Source organism: Pelodiscus sinensis, chromosome 7 (assembly GCF_052426305.1).
Source record: "Pelodiscus sinensis isolate ZL-2025 chromosome 7, ASM5242630v1, whole genome shotgun sequence".
Taxonomy (NCBI): domain Eukaryota; kingdom Metazoa; phylum Chordata; order Testudines; family Trionychidae; genus Pelodiscus; species Pelodiscus sinensis.
Genome location: NC_143058.1, coordinates 45,674,126 through 45,701,773, shown reverse-complemented (window position 1 = coordinate 45,701,773; position 27,648 = coordinate 45,674,126). Strand labels below are relative to the sequence as shown.

The following is a 27,648-nucleotide window of genomic DNA, read 5'->3' as shown; positions in this document are numbered from 1 at the left end:
CCTTCCATGTCTCCCAAGATCGCATTACTGATAAATGAGACCATCATGGAGCCCTCAGAGGTTGTATGGCAAATGCCAGCCTCTGTTCCATCCACCAACCGAAGAGCCAACAGAAAATATTTTGTCCCTGCGAAGGACATGGATTTTCTGTTTTCTCATCTGCAGCCAAATTCTTTGATTGTTGATTCTGTCAGCCTCCGCTCTAGACAACCACAGTATAAGTCAACTCCCCAGGACAAAGAGCACAAAAGACTAGACCTTGTTGGGGGGGGAAGTTCTGTTCCTTGGCCACGCTCCAGTTTCAGATTTCTGACTACACAGTCTTCCTCGCTAATTATGACTACCCCAGTTACATCAAACACAAGAATTGCTCAGTGACTTTCCAGAACAAAAGAGGTCACAGCTGCAGTCCATCATGAAAGAGGGCCAGTCCATTGCCCGTACAGTGCATCAAGTATCGATGGATGTAGCAGTCATGGCAGCCTGGTCAACAGCAACAGTGATCCTTATGCACCAAGCTTCCTGGCGGCAGTCATCTGGTGTTCCCAGGGACCTGCAAATTAAACTGGAGGATCTGCCTTTTGACAGGGCTCAACTATTTGCAGCCAAAACAGATGAGGTAATGCATTCAATGAAAGATTCTCCTACAACCCTCCAGACACTTGGCATGTCCATGCTGCCTAATAAGAGGAAAAGATATGCACCATATCAGAGGACAAGATATACATTCTATCATAGGCAGCATCAGAGATCATTTTACAACAGGTCCAAGCAAAGGCAGAATAGAAGAAGGCCATAGCATGCCCAACCATCTGCATCCCAATCTGTGCCTTCCAAGCAGCAAATTTGAAACTTTGGTCAAGGGTATGAGCAACCACTTCTTTCATCCGGTGCACACCCTCCACATCTTCCATCCCAGATTGAGGCCTTTCTACCATAAGTGGGCTCTCATCACTGTGGACCGATGGGTCCTTGAGATTATAAGAACTGGCTACACCATCTTGTTCTTGACTATACCCCCTATCCATGTCCCTTTCCTGTCCTCCTTCAGGGACTCTTCTGACGATCCCCTTTTACAAACAGAAACTCAAAAACTGCTCAGCTTAGGAGCCATAGAGCAATTTCCACCAGAGGGTTCTGTTCCAGCTATTTATTCACATTGAAAAAGACAGAGGGATGGAGGCCAGTCTTAGATCTCAGGAAGCTCAACTAGTTCATACGCAACAAGAAGTTCAGGTTGGTAACACTGGGAACCGTTATCCCAGCACTGGATGATGTGTTATAGACCACCAGGATCCAATTTGGATATGGCTAGAGACCTCTTTAATGTTTTTAATGAAGTAAATACTCATGGAAACTGCGTAATCATGGGAGATTTCAACTTTCCAGATATAGACTGGAGAACAAGTGCTAGTAATAATAATAGGGCTCAGATTTTCCTAGATGTGTTAGCTGATGAATTCCTTCATCAAGTAGTTGCTGAACCAACAAGGGGGGAATGCTATTTTAGATTTGGTTTTGGTGAGTAGCGAGGACCTCATAGATGAAATGGTTGTAGGAGACAACCTTGGCTCGAGTGATCATGAGCTAATTCAGTTCAAATTAAATGGAAGGATAAACAAAAATAAATCTGAGACTAGGGTTTTTGATTTCAAAAGGGCTAACTTTAGTAAATTAAGGAAATTAGTTAGGGAAGTTGATTGGACTAAAGAAATTATGGATCTTAAAGTGGAGGAGGCCTGGAATTATTTTAAGTTAAAGTTGCAGAAGCTGTCAGAAGCCTGTATCCCTAGAAAAGGGAAAAAATTTATAGGCAGGTGTGTTAGACCACGTTGGATGAGCAAGCATCTCAGAGAGGTGATTAAGAAAAAGCAGAAAGCATATAAGGAGTGGAAAATGGGAGGAATCCGTAAAGAAAGCTACCTTATTGAGGTTAGAGCATGTAGGGACAAAGTGAGAAAGGCTAAAAGTCAGGTAGAGTTGGACCTTGCAAAGGGAATTAAAACCAATAGTAAAAGGTTTTATAGCCATATAAATAGGAAAAAAACAAAAAAAGAAGTAGGACCGCTAATTACTAAGGATGGAGTGGAGGTTAAGGATAATCTAGGAATGGCCCAATATTTGAACAAATACTTTGCTTCAGTCTTTAATGAGGCTAATGAAGAGCTTAGGGATAATGGTAACTTAACAAATGGGACTAAAGATATGGAGGTAGATATTACCATATCCGAGGTAAAAGCCAAACTTGAACAGCTTAATGGGAGTAAATCGGGGGGCCCAGATAATCTTCATCCAAGAATATTGAAGGAACTGGCACATGAACTTGCAAGTCCATTAGCAAAATTTTTAAATAAATCTCTAAACTCAGGGGTTGTACCATTTGACTGGAGAATTGCTAATATAGTTCCGATTTTTAAGAAAGGGGGAAAAAAGCGACCCAGGTAACTATAGACCTGTTAGTTTGACATCTGTAGTATGTAAAATCCTGGAAAAAATTTTGAAGGAGAAAGTAGTTAGAGACATTGAGGTTAATGGCAATTGGGACAAATTACAACATGGTTTTACAAAAGGTAGATCGTGCCAAACCAACCTGATCTCCTTTTTTGAGAAAGTAACAGATTTTTTAGATAAAGGAAATGCAGTGGATCTAATCTACCTCGACTTTAGTAAGGCATTTGATACAGTACCACATGGGGAATTATTGGTTAAATTGGAAAAGATAGGGATTAATATGAAAGTTGAGGGGTGGATAAGCAACTGGTTAAAGGGGAGACTACAGCGGGTCATATTGAAAGGTGAACTGTCGGGTTGGAGGAAGGTTACTAGCTGAGTTCCTCAGGGATCAGTTTTGGGGCCAATTTTATTTAATCTTTTTATTGCTGATCTTGGCACCAAAAGTGGAAGTGTCCTAATAAAATTTGCGGATGACACAAAGTTGGGAGCTATTGCCAATTCAGAAAAGGATCGGGATATCATACAGGAAGATCTGGATGATCTTGTAAATTGGAGTGATAGCAATAGGATGAAATTCAATAGTGAGAAGTGTAAGGTTATGCATTTAGGGATTAATAACAAGAATTTTAGTTATAAGCTGGGGACACATCAGTTGGAAGTAACGGAGGAGGAGAAGGACCTCGGAGTCCTGGTTGATTATAAAATGACTATGAGCCGCCATTGTGACATGGCCGTGAAAAAGGCTAATACGATTTTGGGATGTATTAGGCAAGATATTTCCAGTAGGGATAAGGAGGTGTTAGTGCCATTATACAAGGCATTGGTGAGACCCCATTTGGAATACTGTGTGCAGTTCTTGTCTCCCATGTTTAAGAAGGATGAATTCAAACTGGAACAGGTACAAAGAAGGGCCACTAGGATGATCCGAGGAATGGAAAACGTGTCTTATGAAAGGAGACTCAAGGAGCTTGGCTTCTTTACCTTAACCAAAAGAAGACTGAGAGGGGACATGATTGCACTTTTTAAATATATTAGAGGGATAAATACCAGGGAGGGAGAGGAATTATTTAAGCTTAATACCAATGTGGACACAAGAACAAATGGATATAAGCTGGCTAGTAGGAAGTTTAGACTTGAGATTAGACGAAGGTTTCTAACCATTAGAGGAGTGAGGTTTTGGAACGGCCTTCCAAGAGAAGTAGTGGGGGCAAAAGATCTATCTGGTTTCAAGATTAAACTAGATGGGTTTATGAAGGGGATGGTTTGATGAGATAACATGCTCTTGGTAACTAATTGTCCATTCATTATCAGTGGGAATAGGTCAATGGAGGGATGATAGGACTTACTATAGAGAACTTTCTGGGTGTCTGGCTGATGAGCCTTGCCCACATGCTCAGGGTTTAGCTGATCGCCATATTTGGGGTCGGGAAGGAATTTTCCTCCAGGGTAGATTGGCAGAGGCCCTGGAGGTTTTTCGCATTCCTCAGTAGCATGGGGTACAGATCACAGCTAGAAGATTCTCTGCATCTTGGGGTCTTCAAAGTATTTGAAGGCTTCAATATCTGAGATATAAGTGAGAGGATTATTCTGGGAGGGGTGGGTGAGATTCTGTGGCCTGCACTGTGCAGGGGGTCAGACTAGATGATCATAATGGTCCCTTCTGACCTTAAAATCTGAGAGTCTGAGTCATCCCTTGACCTTCAAGATGCATACTTTTCCAGCTCTCAGGAGGTTCCTCCAGTTTTTGGAAAACAAAGATCATTATCAATATCATGTCTTCCCTTTTGGACTATCGACAGCACCACGTGTCTTCTCTAAGACCCTCGCAGCAGTCACAGCCTCTCTCAGAAAACAAGAAGTCATCATATTCCTGTACCTCAATGATTGCTTAATCAAATGATCCTCCTGACAACACACAATGATAATGACAGACCTTGCTGGATACTCTTACCTGGCTGGATCTTTTAAAACATGTACAGAAATCTACTCTAGACCCTGCCCAAAGAAAATAATTCATTGGAGCGCCTCTAGACTTTACCATGGCCAGTGCATTTCTCCCCCTGAGCTGTCTCCAACCACTGCACAACATTGTTCAAACTATTTTACAGTCCCTGGTGATAACTGTCTGAATATGTTTACAGGCCATAGGACATGTGGCAGCCACGACCTTAGTGGTATCCCTGGCAAGATGCCACATGAGATGCCTACAAACCTGGCTGCTATCCATGTATATCCCCAATTGACGCAGCTTCACCAAGTGAGTTCCGCCTACAGCATTAGCGCTCATATCGCTGTGATGGTGGACCTGCCCACACAATCTTCTATCCGGAATCCCCTTCCATCGCCCAGATCCCTTGTGGGTAATCACTACAGATGCTTCCTTTCTAGGCTGGGGAGTCCACTGTGGGCACTACACAGTTCAAGACAGATGGTCACAACGAGAGCAAGGCTATATATACATCAATATATCTTAGAACACCAAGCAGTCTGCAGTGCTTGTCTCCATTTTTTGCCACTGATCCAAGACCACACTATATGTGTCCTCATGGACAACATTCCCTGAATGTATTACAGCAAAAGAAAGAAGGGGGTGCCCAGTCATGCTCACTACGTGCCAAGGCAGTCAAGTTCTGGCACTGGTGTGTCAAGAACAACATTACACTGACGGACATTACATGACTCCTGAGGGGAATAGGGCAAACACTCTGCAGGGGATGTGTTCACCATGCCATAGACAGCTCCTCTTTCATACGCACTCCCTCCAATTCCCCTGATTCCCAGGGAAATCTGCAAGATCCAAGAGGACCAAGCAAAGGTCATCCCAATAACACCATATTGGCCGAGACAACAGTGGTTTCTGTACGTGTCAATCACCAAACCCATTCAACTCCACTCCTTAATTATTAACTCAACATAATAGGCAAACACATCACCCAAACCCTCAGAGTTGAAACTTACCTCTTGGCTTCTCCATGGTTCCAGAATGATGAACTTACCAGCTTACCAGTACAACACATGGTCATGAAAGTGTCCTTCTTTGTCGTGATCACATTGGCACAACGAGTAAGCGAAATCACAGTCCTTATGGCAGACCCACCATATACGCTCTTCACTAGATTATTCTGAGACCTCATCTGAAGCTTTTACTAAAGGCTATCTCCGACTTTCACATGACTGAGCCCATTTATCTGCCCACTTACTACCCTAAGTCACATGCCTCCCTGAAGGAGGCGGTACTACATACCCTTGATGTAAAAAGGGCTATCACACTGTGTATAGACCGAACAAACCCTTTAGGAAATCTAACAGACTTTTTATATCATGTCCGGTACTGGGAAGGGATTAACCACCTCTGCACAGTGCATATTCAGGTGGATAGCAGTTTGCATAAATACTTGTTATAGGAACCATCACAAGCGGTCACAGCACACTCCACCTGAGCAATGGCTGCATCTACCACCTTGATGTCCCACTAGCTGACATCTACAAGGCGGCTACATGGTCTTCCACACATACTTTTGTGCAACATTAAGTGTTACTATAAAGACCAGTACCTACCATCTCCATAGGCAATGCCATCCTTCCTCCATAGGCGATGCCAGTAGTTGACTCCAAAGTCCCACCTCCACAACAGTGGGTACTGCTTTTTACTCATCTTAGTGGAGCACCCACAGGGACACCATACAAAGGAGAAGAAGAAGTTACTCTCACTCTGTGCAGTCAGGGCCAGACTAAGGGATGGGCGAGCTGGGCAGCTGCCCGGGGCGCCAACCAATGGGCGGCACCTGATGGCAGATGTTAGGTGCGCGCGGCGTCCCTTATAGCTGCCATTAGGCGCCATGCGCCCAGCTCCCGCAGCGCTGGCCCCCCACGGTGCTGTCTAGCAGCTTCCTTCTCCCCACGGCTGCAGGGCCCTGCACGGCCAGGCGCTGCACGCCAGCAGTGGTGGCCGGGCCAGGCTAGGCAGCGCAAGCACCATGTGCCCCGGGGGCTGGCCTGTTCTCCCTAGTGGGGGTGGACCCCGGGCTGCATGCCAGTGGCCTGGCCGGGCAGCGTATGCGCCACGTGCCCCGGGGGCGGGCCTGTGCTCCCTGGGGGGGCAGGCCCATACTCCCAAGGGGGAGCGGGCCCAAGCATGGGCCGTGCGCCCGGGGGTGGTGCCAGGCACCCGGACCCTGGAGCGCCAAAATGGCTCAGGCCAGCCTTGTGTGCAGTAACAATGGTTCTTCGAGATGTGTGTCCCTGTGGGTACTCCACTCCCCTTCCTTTTCCCCCGCTACTTTGGAGTCCATTGCATGATTTCTGTTAGAAGAAGAGTGGAGGGAAACTCACGCTGTGCATGCAGCCAATGGACAAAATCAGCACGAGACAGCTGCAGTGCATGAGCGGCGCGGAATGGCACTGCCAGTCTAAAAATCTCCACTTGCCACTTGAGTGGAGCACCCACATGGACACAATCTTGAAGAACCATCATTACTGCATAGGGTGAGTAACTTCTTCTTCCTGCCCTAAAGAGGTTACAGCAGCAACGGACAACCTAGGCTAGTGAGTGGGCCACATTAGTGATCAGTGCTTTTTTTTGTGTCGGTACTGCCCGGTACTCAGTACTGGCACCTGTGGTCAGAGCTTATCTGGAAAGAATGGCACCTCTGTACGCAAATGTCCGACAGTCAGCTGGGCCGCGTGTCTTAAAAGGGCAATGCCGGCCCCACCCCGACTTTGCTGCTGCTTTTTTTTTTGTTTACAATTTAAAAAAAAAAAAAAAGCAATAAGTGGCACTCCGTCATCTCAGTGGGCCACAAGATTGTCATAACTAAGGATAGTGTCCTGGGATAGGGTCGTTTTGCTAACTGCACTTGCAAAGTTGGAAGTATTTCAAAGGGACGTTGTTAAGGGCCCAAAAGCAAACAATTCCGCTGTGTAAGAAAGGTAGAAAATATGGCAACAGACCAGCTTGGCTTAACAAGGAGATCTTGCATGATCTCAAAATAAAAAAGGAGTCCCATTAAAAATGGTAACTAGGACAAATTACAAAGGATGAATATAGGCAAGCAACACGGGAATGCAGGGGCAAGATTAGAAAGGCAAAGGCACAAAATGAGATCAAACTAGCTACAGGCATAAAGGGAAACAAGAAGACCTTTTATAAATACATTAGAAGCAAGAGGAAGACCAAGGACAGGGTAGGCCCACTGCTCAGTGAGGAGGGAGAAGCAGTAACAGGAAACTTGGAAATGGCAGAGATGCTCAATGACTTCTTTGTTTCGGTCTTCACCGAGAAGTCTGGAGGTGTGCCTAACGTAGTGAATACAAGCAGAGAGAGGGTAAGTTTAGAAGATAGGATACACAAAGAACAAGTTAAAAATCACTTAGGAAAGTTAGATGTCAGCAAGTCACCAGGTCCTGATGAAATGCATCCCAGGATACTCAAGGAGCTGATAGAGGAGGTATCTGAGCCTTTAGCTATGATCTTTGAAAAATCATGGAAGACAGGGGAGATTCCAGAAGACTGGAAAAGGGCAAATATTGTGCCCATCTATAAAAAGGGGAATAAGAACAACCCAGGAAACTACAGACCGGTCAGTTTAACGTCTGTCCCAGGGAAGATAATGGAGCAGGTAATTAAGGAAATCATATGCAAACACTTGGAAGGTAATAAAGTGATAGGGAATAGCCAGCATGGGTTTGTGAAGAACAAGTCATGCCAAACTAATTTGATAGCTTTCTTTGATAGGATAACGAGCCTTGTGGATAAGGGAGAAGCGGTGGATGTCATATACCTAGACTTTAGTAAGGCATTTGATACAGTCTCACGTGATATTCTTATTGATAAACTAGGCAAATATAACTTAGATAGGGCCACGATAAGGTGGGTGCATAATTGGCTGGATAACCATAGTCAGAGAGTTGTTGTTAACGGTGCTAAATCCTGCTGGAAAGGGATAACAAGTGGAGTTCCACAAGGGTCTGTTTTGGGACCCGTACTGTTCAATATCTTCATCAATGATGTAGATATTGGGATAGAGAGTACGCTTATTAAGTTTGCAGATGATACCAAACTGGGTGGGGTTGCAACTTCTTTGGAGGATAGGGACATAATTCAAAATGATCATAGCAAGTTAGAGAAATGGTCAGAGGTAAACAGGATGAAGTTTAATAAAGAGAAATGCAAAGTGCTCCAACTTAGGAAGGAACAATCAGTTCCATACATACAAGATGGGAAGCGACTGTCTAGGAAGGAGCATGGCGGAAAGGGATCTAGGGGTCATAGTGGACCACAAGTTGAATATGAGTCAACAGTGTGCTGCTGTTGCAAAAAAAGCAAATATGATTCTAGGTTGTATCAACAGGTGTGTTGCAAGCAAAACTCGTGAAGTCATTCTGCCGCTCTACTCTGCACTAGTTAGGCCTCAGCTGGAGTACTGTGTCCAGTTCTGGGCGCCACATTTCAAGAAAGATGTGGAGAAATTGGAAAGGGTCCAGAGAAGAGCGACAAGAATGATTAAAGGTCTAGAGAACATGACCTATGAAGCCAGGCTTCATGAACTGGGCTTGTTTAGTTTGGAAAAAAGAAGATGAAGGGGGGGGGGGGGGGACATGATAGCGGTTTTCAAATATCTAAAAGGGTGTCACAAGGAGGAAGGAGAAAATTTGTTCCTCTTGGTTTCTGAGGACAGGACAAGGAGTAATGGGCTTAAAGTGCAACAAGGGAGGTTTAGATTGGACATTAGGAAAAAATTCCTAACTGTCAGGGTGGTCAAATATTGGAATAAATTGCCAAGGGAGGTGGTGGAATCTCCCTCTCTGGAGATATTTAAGAACAGGTTAGATAGACATCTGTCAGGGATGGTGTAGACGGAGCTTGGTCCTGCCTTGAGGGCGGGGCGCTGGACTCGATGACCACTCGAGGTTCCTTCCAGTCCTATGATTCTATGATTCTATACCTAGAATTGCTGTAGCAGCAGTTTGATTGGACACAGAGGGAGCTCTCGTCTCTCACAGTCATTGCTGTATGCGTTCAGCATGCACCACACTTTGCGTACCCTTATCTTTCGCGTCTGTCACATTAGTAATATTGGTAGGAATGAAACTATATGGATGGAAACCAGCAGAATCTGGCAACCCTCCGTATGGGCAACCATAAGCAAAATGACTTGCAGAAAACACGTAGAAGCCTAATGGGCTGCAGGTTGCCCACCACTGGCTTGCAGCCTAAACATATGGAAACATGGGGGAAGAAGGCAGGGCAATGTAAACACACAGTTGTGTTTGATATATTGAGTAAGCTTAGACCACTACGTATGTCCTAGCCATTGCTGAATGCTCTGTAGAACTCTGAATTGCTCTTCTGTACAACCATTGCAAATACTGCAGTGCTATAAAATGGGCAAGATCAAACTCTGTATACATCAAATGTCCACAAGATGGCACTTGCTATCTTTTAACCTCTGTGTTTCAAATGTACTTTTACACTTGCAGCAGCCATGAAAACCAGTTCTTATTATACTGGAAATAAAATTAATTCTAATATTTGTAATATTGAGACTGTCTTTAGTAATTTCTTTATATAATAAATACTTCAACCCTTTTTTTCCCCACATACAAATTACTCCTGTGATCAACTGTCACATTATGTATCTAGTATTGGGAAAGGAATGCATCTACTCATAGCTTGAGTCTCAGTTCTCTTTATTTTGCTGAAATCAAGAAGTGAAAATTTGGAAACAAACTACTGCAATCGGATCTATTAATATACAAGGTGAATTAATTTACTGTGATTGCAGTTGTGTTAAGTCACAAAGTATTAAAAGAGATCCTCTTTCTCTGTTGTTCATTGAACAAATAGAAATCATATTCTGACCCTAGGAGGAGCTGCATGCTGCCTCTCTAGTTTTCCTTGGTAGGAGCTAAGCACTCTCAATGCTCCACAGGATGGAGATCTAGCTTGAGTCCAGTGGAAGGCGTTCCATTCAACTCAGTAGGTCTTGAATCATATAGACTAATACAGAAGCTGATTGGAGTAATATTGTTATTACTTCCTAAAGCTTGATTCAGGTATGTAATATGGTAGTTTTCAAAGTTGAGGAAAATTGATGCCAGTCACCTAGTATAGCTGGAGTTGTGGGAAGGGGCCTGGGCAGGGGATTGGGGTGCAAGAAGGAGGGCTCTAGGCATACAGGCTTTACACTGGGACAAGGAATGAGGGGTTTGGAATGTAGGAAGGGGGCTCCAGGTTGGGGTGGGCTCTGGGCTGAGGCAGGGTATTGGGATGCACAGAGGTGAGGATTCTGGGGTGGGTTTCAGGCTCTGAGGTGGGGTCAGGAATAAAGGGTTGGGGTGCAGGAGGGAGCTCTGAGTTGGTGAGGCTTACGGGGGACAGGAGATTCAGGCACAGACTTACCAACAGCAGCTCCCGATCTGCTGTGCAGTGAGGGTGCAAAGGCAGGCTTCCATCTGGACTGCACTGTACCCCATAAGTGGCCAGCAGCAGGTCCAGCTCCTAAACCTCTCTGCATGGCTCTCACCTGCAGGCACACTTCCCGCCTCCCCCCAAGGCTCTCATTGGCTGAGTGCAGAGCCAGTGCTGGGGTCGGGGGAGTGCGCAGAATCATTTCCTAGTCACTTCTGGGACAGGTAGGAATTCCACAGTGGTTTTTAAAGTGCTGGTCTCAACCCAGGAATTGTGAGTGCTGAGCAAGGCGACCCAGTGCTTTATATTCCGTGATGTCATGCTGGATCGCAACCCAGTGTTTGAAAGCCACAGATATTATAATATATAGCCTTCCTTAAGCCACCTCATTTTGTGTGCAAAATGTGTAAGAGCTTTTTCTTTGCCCTTTCAAGCACTTCCACAGCTTGTGCAGATTGGTTGGGAAATAGAACTAGCCTTATTAGCCTTCATGCATTTAGCTCACCTTTGCTGTGACCCTTTTTTACCACAGTATTCCATCTTAGAAAGCAAATGATATTTGTTCAAAAAAGTAATAACTAGGGCGCACTTGTGAAAATATAAACTATGCTGCTGATGAAAAATATCTGAGTTTTGATCCCTCTAAAAACATGTTAATGTGCAATACATATGATTTAATGCCATGTTATAGCTGGAAGGCCACTTTTCATCCAAGATCCTGTTTTCACTAACTCATAATTTTCCCCAAAATTGCATTAAATCCAAGTCTGACATAGATGTACAGTTTTTATGAAGGTGCTGTACAAGTCAAAGTGTTGCTAACCAGGGCCAAGGCTGGTGGCAAAAAAATGTGAATGTGGAGAGAGTCGTAAGTGACTGCATCCTACCTCCAAAGCTAGGATCAGGCAGCCAAAATAAAAGAGATGCAAAATTATAGACCTGGAGATGAGGGCATCAGACTTTCCTTCCTCTTTTTCCTTTCCTCCTCCTCCTATCACTGCTGAGACAAGGTGCCTGCCATCGGACTTTCTGGAAAGACTAGAGCTCAGTAGATCCACGTGCTTCAGCCAAGGTGTCAGCTGTTAAGGAAACAAACTTGTGCAGACTCCTAGTGATTAATAAGAGCTTGTCCTCTCCCCTACAACATATGTAGAGATATATGTAATAGCAGTTTGATTAGTAGATCAGCAGTGTCATATACTTACTGGACATGTCTTGCCCATTCCCACCTTATACCAGAAACACCCTTCCCTCTCTTCCCTCTGCAGTAGAGCTGTGTTTTGCAGGCACAAGAGTGCAGTGTCCCAATTATAGCTCTCTCTCCCCACTCCTTTACTGGGACAGAACAATGTAGCCTTCCATGCACATCTCATATATGTGTTCAGTACTTATGCTTGCACATCAAGATTTAGACATTAAAACTGAATGAATTACTGGTTTCATATATACATAAGGGCTGTGTCTAGAATGGCAAGTTTTTCCACAAAATCATCTGCTTTTGCGGAAAAACTTGCCAGCTGTCTACACTGGCCGCTTGAATTTCCACAAAAGCACTGACGATCTCATGTAAGATTGTCAGTGCTTTTGCGGAAATACTATGCTGCTCCCATTCGGGCAAAAGTCTTTTACCGAAAAACTTTTGCGCAAAAGGGCCAGTGTAGACAGCAGAGATTTGTTTTTCCACAAAAAAGCCCCAATTGCGAAAATGGCGATCGGGGCTTTTTTGCGGAAAAGCGCGTCTAGATTGGCCATGGATGCTTTTCCGCATAAAGTGCTTTTGCGGAAAAGCGTCCTGCCAATCTAGACGCACTTTTCCGAAAATGCTTTTAACGGAAAACTTTTCCGTTAAAAGCATTTCTGGAAAATCATGCCAGTGTAGATGTAGCCAAGATGTTCAAACAAATATTTTTGCTTCTTTTTGGAGATGGACTGAGAAGCATGTTGCTTTGAGCTATTGGTTCACCTAGGAACCTGGATACTCGAGCAGTTTTAAATGTGTGGTCTCCCTGCCTTTACTTATTTTTTAACACATGGAAATTATATTCGAAGCGCAGTGTTAAAGCAACCTTAAGGGTTAGCTACTAATTGAATGAAATTTAAAAAAAAATTAGCTATGACTCCTGAGCACTGACACATTGTATACCATTAAAAACTCAGGGATAACTGCCACATATACCTGCATAGTCCAAGTTACCGTCTTATAGAAAAGGAGATTTCATGGTACTACAGTCACTGTAATAACAACAGTTGCTGCATGTGCTAACAAGTAGGACAGGGCTTGATATTCTTGTTTTCATGAATTAAAATACTAATATTAATTTTGCATTAAGAATGAATTTAATGTATTTCAATCAAATGCTAAATAAAATGGGATTTTTAATATTAATAAATGCAAATAGTAATTTCTGAACTCAAATGAAATATACAAAAGAATAGTCTTAAGGTTCTTAAAATTGTATAACAGAAATCTGTTTCTCACGGTATTAATTTGCCATCTTTGTACTATTGAAAGGCAAAGGTCTGGTGTCACTGAGTCAGAGAGCCAGTTCCCTCTTCATCTTCATGTGCTCCTGTGAAGAACAATGAAACTAGACAGCTAATGCCAGAGAGATCCTTGCTCCTTGGAAAAAAAAATTGAATCCAGAAAATGAAAAAAGATTTTCACTTTGCTAGACAAAGGCTGAAATGAATTTTGTAAACCTCTTGGTTCCAGAATTTGCTGGAGTATCATCAACAGATTCCATGTTGGAGAGCTGATGATCTTCCTTGATTGAAGCAGGTCTCCTTGCTAGGCTCATTACCCTTTGTGCCAAGATCTGTCTTCATCCATCACCTCATATAGACTAGATACCTTATTTTAACTTATCAGTTTTCCCAGGATTGCTAAGAGATTACATGCTATCCACAAAAGGCAGAAATACACTTTTTTTCATACCCTCCTTGAAAATAGAGTTCATAGAATAATATGTTTATTAATATTTTCTGTGTGCACCTTTAATTTAATTTTTTTTGGTCTGGGAATTTAGATGCTCTGACTACTCACTCCTGCCAGACTGCAATTGAAAACATTTCCTGGTGGATTGAATATCTTTGAGATACTGTTGGCACTCTGATTCTTAAAAACAGAGAAGAAATGAAATTTCCTGTTTTGACTTAGTTGTCTTGTTGGTATGAGAATGTCATGATTTAATAAATGCTGGCTGTATAGGTCAGGTAATTTCTTGAGAGCATCCCATGAACATCTGGGAGATGCAAATCAACCAACCCTCAAGACTGAATAAGAATGTTCGAGAGATTTTCTGAAAAATGACATACACCTAAACTGGCCATAGTCATTTGTCATATTCCTTCTAGCCACTACTCTCTTATAAAGGTCTGTTCTCTACTTTTCAAAAGAGACTAGACTGAGTTCTTCACATTTAGGGATGCTCATTCTCTGAAAAATGAAGCCTCTGTGAGGTATGTCTAGCTGGTCCCCCAAAAATTGAGGTAACCAGACTTACTAGTCACTTTTGCAAATGTGGTCCTAAAATACCCAATAGCTGATGTGCTAAGAGGAATGTTGCCAGGGTAAATGCCAGTAATGTTAACACTGTTGTGTTTTTGAACCCACCTTGAAACAAGTTCACTCTTCTATTTAATGTGACTTCTTCCATATGTCTTCTGAAATAATACTTGAAGATGCCTCAAATCCAAGGTTATTCTCATCTGTCTCTTGGTAGTAAGAAATGCCAGTCGTTCTCAAAGAAGTGCTTGTTCATGCAGAGGTTATCAGCATTAATGGAGAAGTTTCCCATTAGCTGGTTCTTCTTCGAGTGCTTGCTCATGTCCATTCCAATTAGGTGCGTGCGCGCCGCATGCACGGATCTTGGAGCTTTTTTCCCTCAGCAGTACCCTTAGGGCCAGCAGGGATCCCCCTGGCGTGGCACTGGAATAACAGCGCATATAAACCCCTGCTGGCCCCTCCACCCCTTCACTTCCTTCTTCCCGCCCGTGCGGCAGTTGGAGCATTAGACTCTTAGTCTTTCCTTAGCTTCTTGTTCCCTTCTTAGTCTGTAAATAGTTTTTAGATTTAGTATTAGTCTGTAAATAGTTAGCCAAAAGAAGGGCTTTGCCCCTTCTCGTTCCTCTCCCCAGCTGGGGAGGGGATGCCAGGACCGCAAGGCTTCAAACCCTGCGAGTCCTGCCTCAAGCCTATGCCCTGCGGAGATCCCCACATCTCCTGCTTAAAGTGCTTAGGCGAGTCACACTGTACCCAGACCTGCAAGATCTGCAGAGGTTTTAAACCACGGATGAGGCGAGAGAGGGACTCCCGTTTGAAGAAGCTGCTAATGGAATCCTCTCTCCAACCCCTGGCACCAGAGGACAGCCAGTCTGTGCACAGTGCCCCCCTCCCTCCCCCCCATCGGCACGTGAGACCTCCTCTGCACCGGTTAAGACTAAAGCTAAGTCTTCCCGGCACTGCTTGCAATCCCCCTCTCACAGGGTACCTAAAGAGAGGAGAGGTCGCTCCCCTTGCAAAGAGAACCGCAAAGTGCACCCTAAGAAGGGACACTCGGCTCTGAAAGGCCTTAGCCAGTCACAGACTGAGACAGGCAACAGCCTTGCCACTGCTACCTCGGAGGCAGAGGGAACCCTGCGATACTTACGGCCCTCAACCCCAGACACATTCCACGTGGCGAGGGACCTTATAGCTTTAACTGCCCCAGACCTGTCAGCGTTCCCACTTCTGGCACTGAGCGGGGCCCGGGTGCACTGGCAGGCTCAGACACAGGGTCTTTTATTGCCAGCACGATTGGCATGGGGGGATGCATCTGCAGCACCGGGAGCAACAGCAACAGGATCAACATTTTCCTCACCGGCTCCAATCCTGCTTCCGGCACCATCCCTGCTTTCAGCCACGACCCCGGCACCAACCCCAGCCCTGGCTTTTGCGCCACCTTCAGCCCTGGCTCAGGCACCAGTGTTTACTCTAGTAGAGTAGCCCTGGTGCCATCAACAGCCGAGCCGCTCACAGCACATCTGGCGCTGGCAGCGGCACCAGTGCTGATAGCGCTGCCGGAACAGTCAGCAGCCATATCACCCCGGTACCGACCCTGGTACCGGGAACGGTGCCGGTGTCAGTACCAGCATGGACTCTGACACAAACGTCAGCACCAGTGCTTCTCCCAGCATACGCAATTTTGACAGCACCATGTTTTGTGCCCACGTTGGCTCCGATCTCAGCCCCAGTGATGACACCGTTACCCATACCAACCCCGGCGCCACCAGCGTCATCAGAATTTCCTGACTGACCAAAACCCACTCTATCTTGGACATCGGCTCCCCTGATGTGCAGGTCCACAGGACATCATGGGAAGACGGTACCGGTGCAGCCTTTCCTTCCCCCTGTGCCAGCCCCCACGCTCAGGGGAAAGCCATAGGCTATGGCCCAGCACCGCAAGGACCAGGAGTCCGCTGCCCCCCCATGGTCAGCATCGGACTATTCCTCGGACTCAGATGCGGAGTCCCTGAGGTCGGGAAGGTCTCCCTTCCGTTCCAGATCAAGGCATTGGTTTCGCTCTCAGCATTCAACCACTGGCGTCGCCCTACAGCACTATCCCTGGCCTCCTTAGCAATGGCCCTTTTGGAACCCCTGGGCTCGGGTTCCTCGAAACAGGGGACTCCACCGTCCTCAACACCACTTCATAGAGCCCCCACAATCGAATGAGAGAGATCATTTTCAACAGCAACCTCTGGACCACAGGCGGTTCTCAGTGAGATGGCATCCAGATCCACTCCTGCGGAACCTTCCCAGGTAGTCCCGTCAACAGTGTCAGAGCCACCAATGGACATGCAGATGGAGGATATGACCGTGACACAGGACTCCTCATCTTCCTCTCCCGATGAGGCCCTAGTGGACCCAGCTCCATCTTTGCCATCAATGGACCTAAGGGCCCATCAGGACCTCCTGCGAAGGCTGGCGACTACTTTAGCAGTCAAGGTAGAGGAGGTCAAAGAGGATACAGACCCTATGGTGGACATCCTCTCCACTGCAACCCCGGTCCGGGTGGCACTACCCCTGATAAAGACAGTGGACAAGCTAGCCAAGACCCTCTGGCTAACACCGGCCTCCATCCCTCCCACCCAGAAGTGGGTGGAGAAGCGATATTTTGTCCCCCAGGAGGGGCATGACTTTGTTTTCCCACCCGCCCCCAAGCTCCTTGGTTGTCCAGGCAGCAGGACAGACAGAAAGAAAGGCAGGGTCCCCCGGGGCCAACCCCTAGGGCCAAGGACTCAAGAAAATTAGACCTCCTGGGACGGAAGGCCTATGCTATGGGGAGCCTTCAGCTGCGCATAGCCAACCAGCAGGCTATGCTGGGTCAGTATGCATACAATACCTGGTCCGCTATGGACAAGTTTCGGGACCGGTTGCCACAGGAGGACCATCAGGAATTCAGGGCCTTGGCAGATGAAGGCAGGATGATGGCCTGTACGGTTCTTCAGGCGGCGTTAGACGCAGCTGATTCAGCTGACCGGACAATGGCAACAGCTGTTATGAGACGGTCTGCATGGCTAAACATGTCGGGCATTCCTCCCGACGTACCAACCTCCCTTCAAGACTTGCCCTTTGAAGGAGTGGGTCTCTTTTCGGACCAAACGGACTGTAGACTTCATAACCTGAAGGATTCTCGGCGACCCTTAAGTCTCTGGGAATCCACACGCCCGGCCCACTCAGGCGCCCCCTCAACTCTAGACCTGCAACAAGACACTTTCAGCGGGGGTTTACCTCTGACTGCGGCAGAAGGCGAGGTCGTAATTTTTCTAGAAATGACCCACCTAGAAACTGGCGCAGAGCTCCAAGACCGGCTCAAGATCCACTGGTTAAAAGAGAGGAAACAAAAGGTGGCTCCCTGTTATATTACACCCAGTGAAAAGTTAGGTTGTCCTAACATTTAACCAGTTAAACAACTAGCCAGGATCTGGGCTAAAAGAACTTACATGGGAAATTGCTGAACTATTATCTGTGGTTTGTAATCTATCCTTTAAATCGGCTTCCATACCTAGTGACTGGAAGGTAGCCAACGTGACACCAATATTTAAAAAGAGCTCTAGAGGCGATCCTGGCAATTATAGACTAGTAAGACTAACTTCAGTACCGGGCAAATTAGTTGAAACAAGAGTAAAGAATAAAATTGTGAGGCATGTAGAAGAACATAATTTGTTGGACAAAAGTCAACATGGTTTCTGTAAAGGGAAATCATGTCTTACTAATCTATTAGAGTTCTTAGAAGGGGTAAACAAACATGCAGACAAGGGGGATCCAGTAGATATAGTATACTTGGATTTTCAGAAAACCTTTGACAAGGTCCCTCACCAAAGGCTCTTGTGTAAATTACATTGCCATGGGATAAGAGGGAAGATCCTTTCTTGGACTGAGAACTGGTTAAAAGACAGGAAACAAAGGGTAGGAATAAATGGTAAATTTTCAGAATGGAGAGGGGTAACTAGTGGTGTCCCCCAAAGGTCAGTCCTGGGACCAATCCTGTTCAACTTATTCATAAATGATCTGGAGAAAGGGGTAAGCAGTGAGGTGGTAAAGTTTGCGGATGATACCAAACTGTTTAGAATAGTCAAGACAGACGCAGACTGTGAGGGACTCCAAAAATATCTCACCAAACTGAGTGATTGGGCAACAAAATGGCAAATGAAATTTAATGTGGATACGTGTAAAGTAATGCACAATGGGAAAAATAACCCCAACTATACATACAGTATGATGGGGGCTTGGCTACAACAAATCTTGGAAAGAGATCTTGGAGTTATCGTGGATAGTTCTCTGAAAACATCCATACAATGTGCAGCGGCAGTCAAAAAGGCAGATAGGATGCTAGGAATTATTAAGAAAAGGTGCGCCCACACCTTTGAGGTGGTCTCCTCACCTCAAAAAAGATATTTTGGCCTTGGAAAAGGTTCAGAAAAGAGCAACTAAAATGATTAGGGGTTTGGAACGGGTGCCATATGAAGAGAGGTTAAAGCGACTGGGGCTTTTCAGTTTAGAAAAGAGGAGACTGAGGGGGGCATATGATAGAGGTATATAAAATCATGAGTGGTGTGGACAGGGCGGATAAAGAAAAGTTATTTATTAGTTCCCATAATAGAAAAACTAGAGGACTAGAGAAGCTAGATAATTTCATGAAGGTTAGATCCATAAAAGGCTATTAGCCAGGGGATAGAAATGGTGTCCCTGGCCTCTGTTTGTCAGATGCTGGAGAAGGGTGGCAGGAGACAAATCGCTTGATCATTGTCTTTGGTCCACGCTCTGGGGCACCTGGTGTTGGCCACTGTCGGCAGACAGGGTACTGGGCTGGATGGACCTTTGGTCTGACCCATTATGGCCGTTCTTCTGTTCCTATTTTATGTTCTTAAGATAAGGGCCCCACTACATCCACAGGCCAGTGCCCTAAACCACCGTTTTGAGGGTACGATCGAGGACAGCACACCACTCACGCCTTCTTCCCCCCCCTTTGGTTTCCATTTATCCCGTTTCCACCAAGCCTGGACATCTATAATATCGTACCAGTGGGTTCTCAGCTTCATGGCACGGGGCTACTCAATCCCCTTTACTTCCTCCCCTCCTCCATCCCCTCTCCACTTCCCTTCCCCCCTTTTCAGGGACCCCTCTCACGAAGCACTGCTGTGGGAGGAGGTTGCGAAGCTCCTGAATCTCGGGGTGGTGGAGTACGTCTCGGACGAGTTCAGGGGAAGGAGGTTTTATTCCTGCTATTTCCTCATACCGAAAGCAAAAGGGGGACCTCGTCCTATTCTAGATCTCAGAGGACTAAATACATTTATTAAAAAAAAAACAAAGTTCAAAATGGTCACCCTAGCATCAATTATTCCCTCCCTACAAAAAGGAGACTCGTTTGCTGCCTTCTGTTTGAAAGATGCATATTTCCACGTTACAGTGTTGTCCTTCCACAGGAGGTTCTTGCGGTTCGTGGTAGCCAACGACCACTTTCAGTTCACGGTCCTGCTGTTCGGACTCACCACAGCGCCAAGGGTCTCTACCAAATGTATGGCCCCACTAGCAGCGGTGTTGAGATGCCACGGGGTATACGTCTTCCCGTACCTGGACGACTGGTTGATTCGTGGCTCATCTCTGGACCAGGTAGCCACACACGTTTCCATGGCCAGGAGCCTATTCCTGCAGTTGGGCCTTATACTGAATGAGGAGAAATCCATGATGGTCCCCTTCCAGACTGTAGAGTTTGTGGAGGTGTTCCTGAATTCCACCATGGGAACAGCATCCCTGCTCGGGCACAGGTTCCAAACTATGCAGGCAATGATCAGGGACCTTTACACTTCTCCAGTGACCATGGTGCGCAACTATATGCACCTGCTGGGCCACATGGGTGGCCTTTACATACATAGTGGCACATGCCAGGTTGAGGCTACGTCTGCTACAGACGTGACTGAGAACTGTTTTCAACCCGGTGCGACACCCCCTGGACATGGTGGTGACCCTACCTGCCCCTACACTTTGCTCCCTGGCCTGTTGAACTCGGGAGGATATGGTTTGCATAGGGGTCCCCTTCAAGAAAAGGGCACCGTTGGTACAACAAGCGACGGATGCTTCAGATCTGGGATGGGGAGCACATTTGGGGTCTATGAGGACTTGGGGTCTGTGGTCTCTGAGGGAAAAACCCCTTCACATCAATGTCAAGGAACTCCAGGTGATCAAATTGGCATGCCAGACCTTTCTACTGCTGATAGAGAACAAGTCGGTGGAGGTAGTAACCGACAATACCTCAGACATGTATTATGTCAACAGGCAGGGGGGAGCTTGTTCTTCCCTGCTTTGCAGGGAGGCCACCAAACTCTGGGAACTTTGTATAGATAAAAACATTTTGTTACAAGCTACGTACCTTCCGGGGTCCAGGAGCAACTTAGCTGATGAGCTCAGCCGCTCGTTCCAAATCCATGAATGGATGCTGAGGAGAGAGATCCTGGAGGGAGTTTTCTGGAGGTGGGGTTATCCCCTTCTGGACCTACTTGCCTCCAGGCACAATGCCCAGTGCAGAAGCTACTGCTCCCTCAGGGGGCAGAGGGCCAACTCCCTAGGGGATGCTCTCCACATTACTGGCCCAGTCATCTGCTGTATGCATTCCCTCCCCTTTCACGCAGGCACAAGCCGTGTCCGTAGCACTTTTGGCTCAAGTACCTATCTTGGACATTTGTAGAGCGGCCACGCGGTCTTCTGTCCATACCTTCCCTGAGCACTACGCCATCACACAGCAGGCGAAAGCAGATGCATCTGTGGTTAGAGCAGTGCAGCAGTCTGTGGAGAAATAGGTAAGATTACTTTCTGACCCCACCGCCAGAGGAAACTGCTTGGGAATCACCAAATTGGAATGGACATGAGCAAGCACTTGAAGAAGAAGAGGTTACTTACTTCGTAACTGTAGTTCTTCGAGATGTGTTACTCATGTCCATTCCAAATCCCACCCGCCAACCCTTCGTCGGAGAATTTCGGAAAGAAGGAACTGAGGGGGTGGAGGGGCCAGCTGGGGTTTATATGCACTGTTAGACCGGTGCCACTCGAGAGGGCTCCCTGCTGGCCCTAAGGGTACTGCTGAGGGGAAAAAAGCTCCGAGATCCATGCACACGGTGCGCTCGCACCTAATTGGAATGGACATGGCAACACATCTCAAAGAACTACAGTTACGAGGTAAGTAACCTCTTCTTTCCTAGTTGTCCTTAGTAGCCCACAGCCCCTGATTCTTGACAACAGTATGCATACACATAATAGGTAAGGAAAATGCTTTGCCCTTTTCTGCTCATAAATCTCATATTTCTCTGAAATCACATAAGTTCCGTGGTAACCATTACATGGGTCAATAAATGGACATTGGCTTTATGTTCCTTCATTCGTCAGCAGTTACATTTTGACATGCTGATTTGCAACCAGAAGCAAGATAAAGAGGTCCGTGGCATGTAAGATAGTGCCAGTGCTGCCGGTGAAGTTAAAATACAAAGAGAAATTTTTAAATGTTCTAACATCTCTCCTAAGTTCAGAGTCAAGGCATCCTTTTGTCTGGAATTTTTAAGAAACCAGCTTTGGGTAATGATCTATCCATTCAGAAACAGTTACATTGGATTTTTGTTTCTGAACCATTTTCCATTAAATCTATTTGGATACAACTTGGGTTGCTTCACAAGATTAGCAAGTGAAGTCCTGGTCTGTATTTGGGTGGGATGTCACCTGAGAAAAGCAAGGTTTGATCATTTTTGAAAATTTTGTCTATCGATAATTTAAAAATAGATTCTAATAGTTCCATGTGGTGTTTAGACTTTTTATCTCTTTTTTATCAGTAGGCATCAGAATAATTTTATCTTGTGCTAATAGCAACAGTGTTCTATTACAGACACAACTGAACACTATAAAACCTCTTCTTCACTGTTGTCATTGTGCTGTGCTTGCTTCCACACTATTTTATATCAGAGAACATTGTTAAAAATTACAATAGAAATGACCTTTTGTTTTTCATTCTCAAATGTGGAATGTTCTCTGGGAACTCTGACACTGTTAAGGCAGTAAAGTATGCTGACAGATTTTTAAACAACATACTTGTACACAGCTGCGGAACGTAAATCATTCCTTTCAGTTTCTGAATTTTATAAATTGTTGTTATATTAAAGTTACCTCTGCTCTTGTTTGACTTTAACAAGATTTTTTTTGTTTAGGCAGAAATATAGTGTTGCTTCTCAGGGTTGTAAACATAATGGTCTTAATTGTTATGATAACATAGCTGTAGTACCTTCAGAAATACTACAGACATCTAAGATAATTGTATTTTCATAATAGCTTACTTTGTACAAATATTTGGGATGATGTTCTTTACTAGTCATTTATTTGTAAATCAAAATGATGCAAATGCTGTTTACAAAATAGCAACAGTAAACTAAAAGCCAGCTCATAGTGTAGTAATATTCTTCTGAGACTAAGAGCTCATTATTTTTGCCATTTTCCACATAACACACAGTGCTGAGGGATTATGTTCCAGTATTTATAATATATACTTTCTAACTCTACTTTTAAATTTAAATAAAAATTATGAATGGATAGTGTATCTACTCATGATATTCTTTCAATAAGTGGGCTGTGTCCACGAAAGCTCATACCACCATCTACATGTTTTGTTAGTCTATATAGTGCTACCAGACCTCTTGTTGTTTTTTAACTTTATGCTGTTGTGAGACACTTAGCAGGCAATCACAAGATAATGGCATGTCTGCATGGCCTCTTGGGGATTTGGATAAGGGGTATCCATTTATCTGACCAATGTGCTCACTCAGTAATAATAATAATTAATATTTTTATTAAAGATCCTAATAACAAGGCACTGGAGGTACTGTACGAGGAAATAATATATAATCGTATATAGTAATAAAAATATCACAAGATAGATAATAAAAAGCCAGACCAAATGACCGCTATACAAATAGGGTAGAAAGTGCAAGGTGGTGGTGTATTATTACGACATTTGGTAATTTTTACTACCAGGAGCTTGTATTCGGTATAAACTCAAGGATTAGAAGGGATCAGTGCAATTATAAGATTTGAAAAAGAAGAGATCCCAATGAATAAAGTTATAGCGTTTCTTCTTCTTATCCAAATTATGCAATTTTCTTGCTTTCACAAATTTAGGCTCTGATCCTGCAAGCATTAAAGTTTGTAGGAGTTTGGCTTCTGATTTCAATGGAAGAGTGTCATGTATAAGACTTGGGTAGTGTTCTTTTAAATAGTTTGTGAACCCTCGTGTGATACCGTGTTCTAAAACAAACTTGGAATACAGTGAACTCCACTAAAGAGCTCACAAACTATGTAAAGGGATACACCCTATCATAGGAGCTGACTTCTGCTCTAGCCAGGGGATGCTCAAACCTCCACCCTCTCCTTCCACCTACTGTCCTGCCACCACCTCATCCCTTCCTTTAACCCCCCACATCTGGACTCTTTCCCTAAATGTCTGCCCCTGCCCACCTCTTTCTCCTCCTCCCCTTCCCACTTCTCCCAGAGCCTTTGAACACCATGAAACAGTGGTTTCACAGCGGGCAGGAGGCATAATGGAGAGAGGGGTAGTAGTGTGGGAGTGAGTGGGAGGCACTGGGGGGAAAGAGGACAGAGAAGGGGCTTGGTTGCCTGTGGGTGCTTTGCACTGAATAATTTTTCCGCATGGGTGCTCCAGGCCTGGAGCACCCACAGAGATTACATCTGTACATCCAATTCTAGAACACTTCAGAGAAGATTTGGATCATTTAATAGGTGGAATGAAAGTTGATTGATCTGACCTTACGTTCAATATCTTTTTTTAAAAAGTTACTTCATAATGCAAACTTTTTAATGAAAGCATTATGCTTTTTATTTCCAATATTGCACTTCTATTTATATAGCATTAGGGTTTTATATAAATTGGCTATCTTGCCAAGTGGTAGTCTATTGCTTTTCTTCTCCCTTGTTTTGAAAAATAACGTTACAAATTTCTAAGTAAAGAAGAGAAAACTCTTAGCACTTTCATTCATTTTTACACCTCTGTTTTTGTAGCTTTTAAAATGCCAGTGATATTAGCATGTATTGCAGCTAGATATTTGTAAAGATATCTTACTGAATTTCTTAACACTTCTGCAGGAATGTGTTTACCTTATTTTTAATAGCCTGTTTAGATAAGTGTCATTATTCTTTCAGATACCGATGAATACCGACCACCTGTTTGGAAATCTTACTGTAAGTATTCAAACAGATTTTTTTTCAGAAAATGTAAATACAAAAACAATTGGAATATCAATTTTTACCAAGATAAGAATTAACTGTGCAGAATAGCAGGGAATGCTTTTGCTGGGGACACTTACATTCCTTGATGCCAGAAGCCAAGTGCATCTGTAGAGTTCCTGGGGCTGGATTCTGTAACTGTTGCTGACAGCAACGGACAAAGGGAAGTGGCCACTGTTACCTTGGCAGCAGCTGGATCCCTGCACCCTTTAAATTGTCGCTGGAGTCCCAGGCAGTGAGTGCCCACTGGCACTGAAGGGCTGTCTAGGGGTGGCTAGCCACCAATCCTGCCCCTTCTATCTTAGGGTCCTGCCTTTTCCAGAGGCCCAGAACTCCTCCTCTCCCCGCTCCTTTCTGCCCAGCCCTGACCTTGCCCACATGGGTGTTCCCATTAATGTCAATGAGGCAACTTGCACAGATCTGGCCTGCTGGAGTGTAGTGCCTATTGCTTCAGTAACCGAGATTATTACATTTAAAAACTTGCTATCACATCAAAACACTTTAAGGCCCGTGTGCCTTCACCACTTGAGTTGAGACTAGAGCAAGCTGGAAAAGCCGAGTCTGAATTTGCTGATTTAGCAAATAAGTGTCATTATTTGCCATTTAGCAAATTCAGGACATTTCACCAATGTTCTGATGGAACCCCGCTATACGGGCAGCTCTGGGACAGGAAATGCATTGCTGCCTGAGTCTGCAGATTCTGGGCAAACCATCAGGGTGCCTGCTCCAGAGCCACAGCTCCATTCCCTTTGGAAGACACTTTTGAAGTTTTCCTGAACAAAGTGAAATAAGATTTTAAAATATCTAAATCCTCCATGAAACAAAATTACCTTTCTATATATATTGTAGCTGAGGCTAAAGGAGACTTTGATGAATGAACAAGAGAAGTGATGGGAAAGGAAAAATGAAACTACTGTTGGGTTGCCCCACCTGAAGCATCTACTTTGTTTTCTGTATGTATAAGAGGGAATTTGTTTTCTGTATGTATAAGAGGGAAGCACTGGACTTGGTTAGGCTGGGAGGGTGAAAAAATCAGTCTTCATTTAACAGCAGATTTTGGTGTGTGTGTGTGTGTGTGTGTGTGTGTGTGTATTTGGCCACACAGACACACAACTACTTTAAAAATGTCTCTAAATCTACTTTTTCTGACATTTTTTAGGCTAGATGTCCTTTAGACCATGTCCAAAGACTGAGCCAGTGCTAAGCATAAACAGAATATACACTTGCTTAGGCCCCCAAGCAACTCAAGGATACCTGATTAATTATTAGTATGCCTTGTATGTGTAGGGACCCTCAATGGGCTAGCAACAGCACTGCCAAAGACACATGAAAGCAGCTCTTAAAGTAATTAAAGAATTCACCTCCATAAGTTGGCACTTATGCTCCAGAAACCCAAAGAATGCATTTATTTCAAAATGACTGCACATCATGGAATCTATTGAGTCAAGGTTTTAAGTTTGTGTTAAATCTTTGATGACAAAAAGTATAAGCATTTTTTGAAGTGTGTAAGATGTTACTGAAGTTTATAGAGAATGGATGTAAAATTCTTATAAACTGAAAATGTACAGTAGAAATATAGAAATGAGAAGGAAAAGACCTTTAAAAATCTTTTAGCTTATGCCCTTGCTAATACAGGATTATATCTACAGTATATATTCTAGGTCTAAATGCATAAAACTCTCATCCCTTCTAAAACATTCGCTTTCAGTTTACATAAATCTGCAGAGCTTGGATGCTTTTGTTCCAACAGGCACTGTGTAGACAGCATTGCCAACCCCAAACATTCAAAAATTACGAGTCAGGCTTCAAAAAACCCAAAACATTAGTGCTGGTTTCTTTCTATATGCCAGCTGATGAACACAAGTAATAATTTCAAGCTTTTCTCTGCCGCCATGAAGACTAGAAACTTAGATTTTTTTTAAAAAAACCATCCAAAGCCAAGGTTCTTATATAATTGCTAGTTTCTAGATGCTGGGCATTTAAGTAAAACACCTAATACTGTTAGCAACATTGCATGAGACTTAAAATTTTAGCAATTCCAAAACCTTTTAAAACTTACTTTAGTCTAAGAGAAATACCTGGCATTACTCAGAATCTCAACTCAATTAAGATTTTTGTGGGGGGTTGTTTTGGGAAAATAAAAGGAAAATGTGCGTGCTTTATTTCTATTATTGGATTTTTCAAAAATACAGTGTTATATTCATGAAGTTGATTTTTATGTCGGATTTCTTAAGTAAAAGGATTGTTAAAATTTTTCCATTTAACTTTTTAAAGTATTTTTTTTAAATGGGAATTCTTTCAAGTGTATTTTTTTCTTCACTCCTATTTTTTTTAACTAAAAAGGACTACAGTAAGGGTGCATCTAGACTACTTTTTTCTTTCGAAAGAAGATATGCAAATTCAGCGTGAATTTGCATATCTTCTGATCGCTTTTTTGAAAGAGCTTTTTTCGAAAAAGCAAGTAGTCTATATGTAGTTCTTTTGAAAAAAACAACCCTTTTTTGAAAGAATGCTGTAAACTTCATTTTTTGTGGAAGAAGAGTTATTTCAAAAGTTTTTTTTCTTTTTCAAAAGAACCACGCCTAGACTGCTTGCTTTTTCAAAAGAACCTCTTTAGAAAAAGCGATCGGAATAAGATATGCACACTTGTGCCAAATTTGCATATCTTCTTTTGAAAGAAAAACGTAGTCTAGACACACCCTCAGTGTGGTTTCCAATAACATTTTCTTCTGGCTTTTCAACCTTAAGTATTAATTTAGCTGTGCCAAAACAGAGCACTACTCCAAATTTCTCTGTTTTATCCCTTTTCTGTAAGGTTTATTGAGAAACAATCCTATTCCAGGTTCATCCTATTTTTCTGGCTCATCTTGAACAGTCTTTTTCAACATTCACTCAGTTATGTCAATTCTGAGCACTGTACTTGCTTTGGTGATTCTGTCTCTTTTCTGTTTGGTTTTATGAGCAGGGCTCG

General features: G+C 44.0%; 1 protein-coding gene across 2 annotated transcripts in view; it reads left to right on the top strand.

Moving 5' to 3' along the window:
• The window catches only part of CHN1 (chimerin 1), a 184,364-nt gene that overhangs the window by 39,190 nt on the left and 117,526 nt on the right, over positions 1-27,648 (top strand). For both annotated transcript variants that reach the window (XM_075933671.2, XM_075933670.2), the window contains exon 3: positions 24,594-24,632. In XM_075933671.2, coding sequence (XP_075789786.2) covers positions 24,594-24,632 — 39 coding nt within the window. The remainder of the gene's footprint in view (positions 1-24,593; positions 24,633-27,648) is intronic.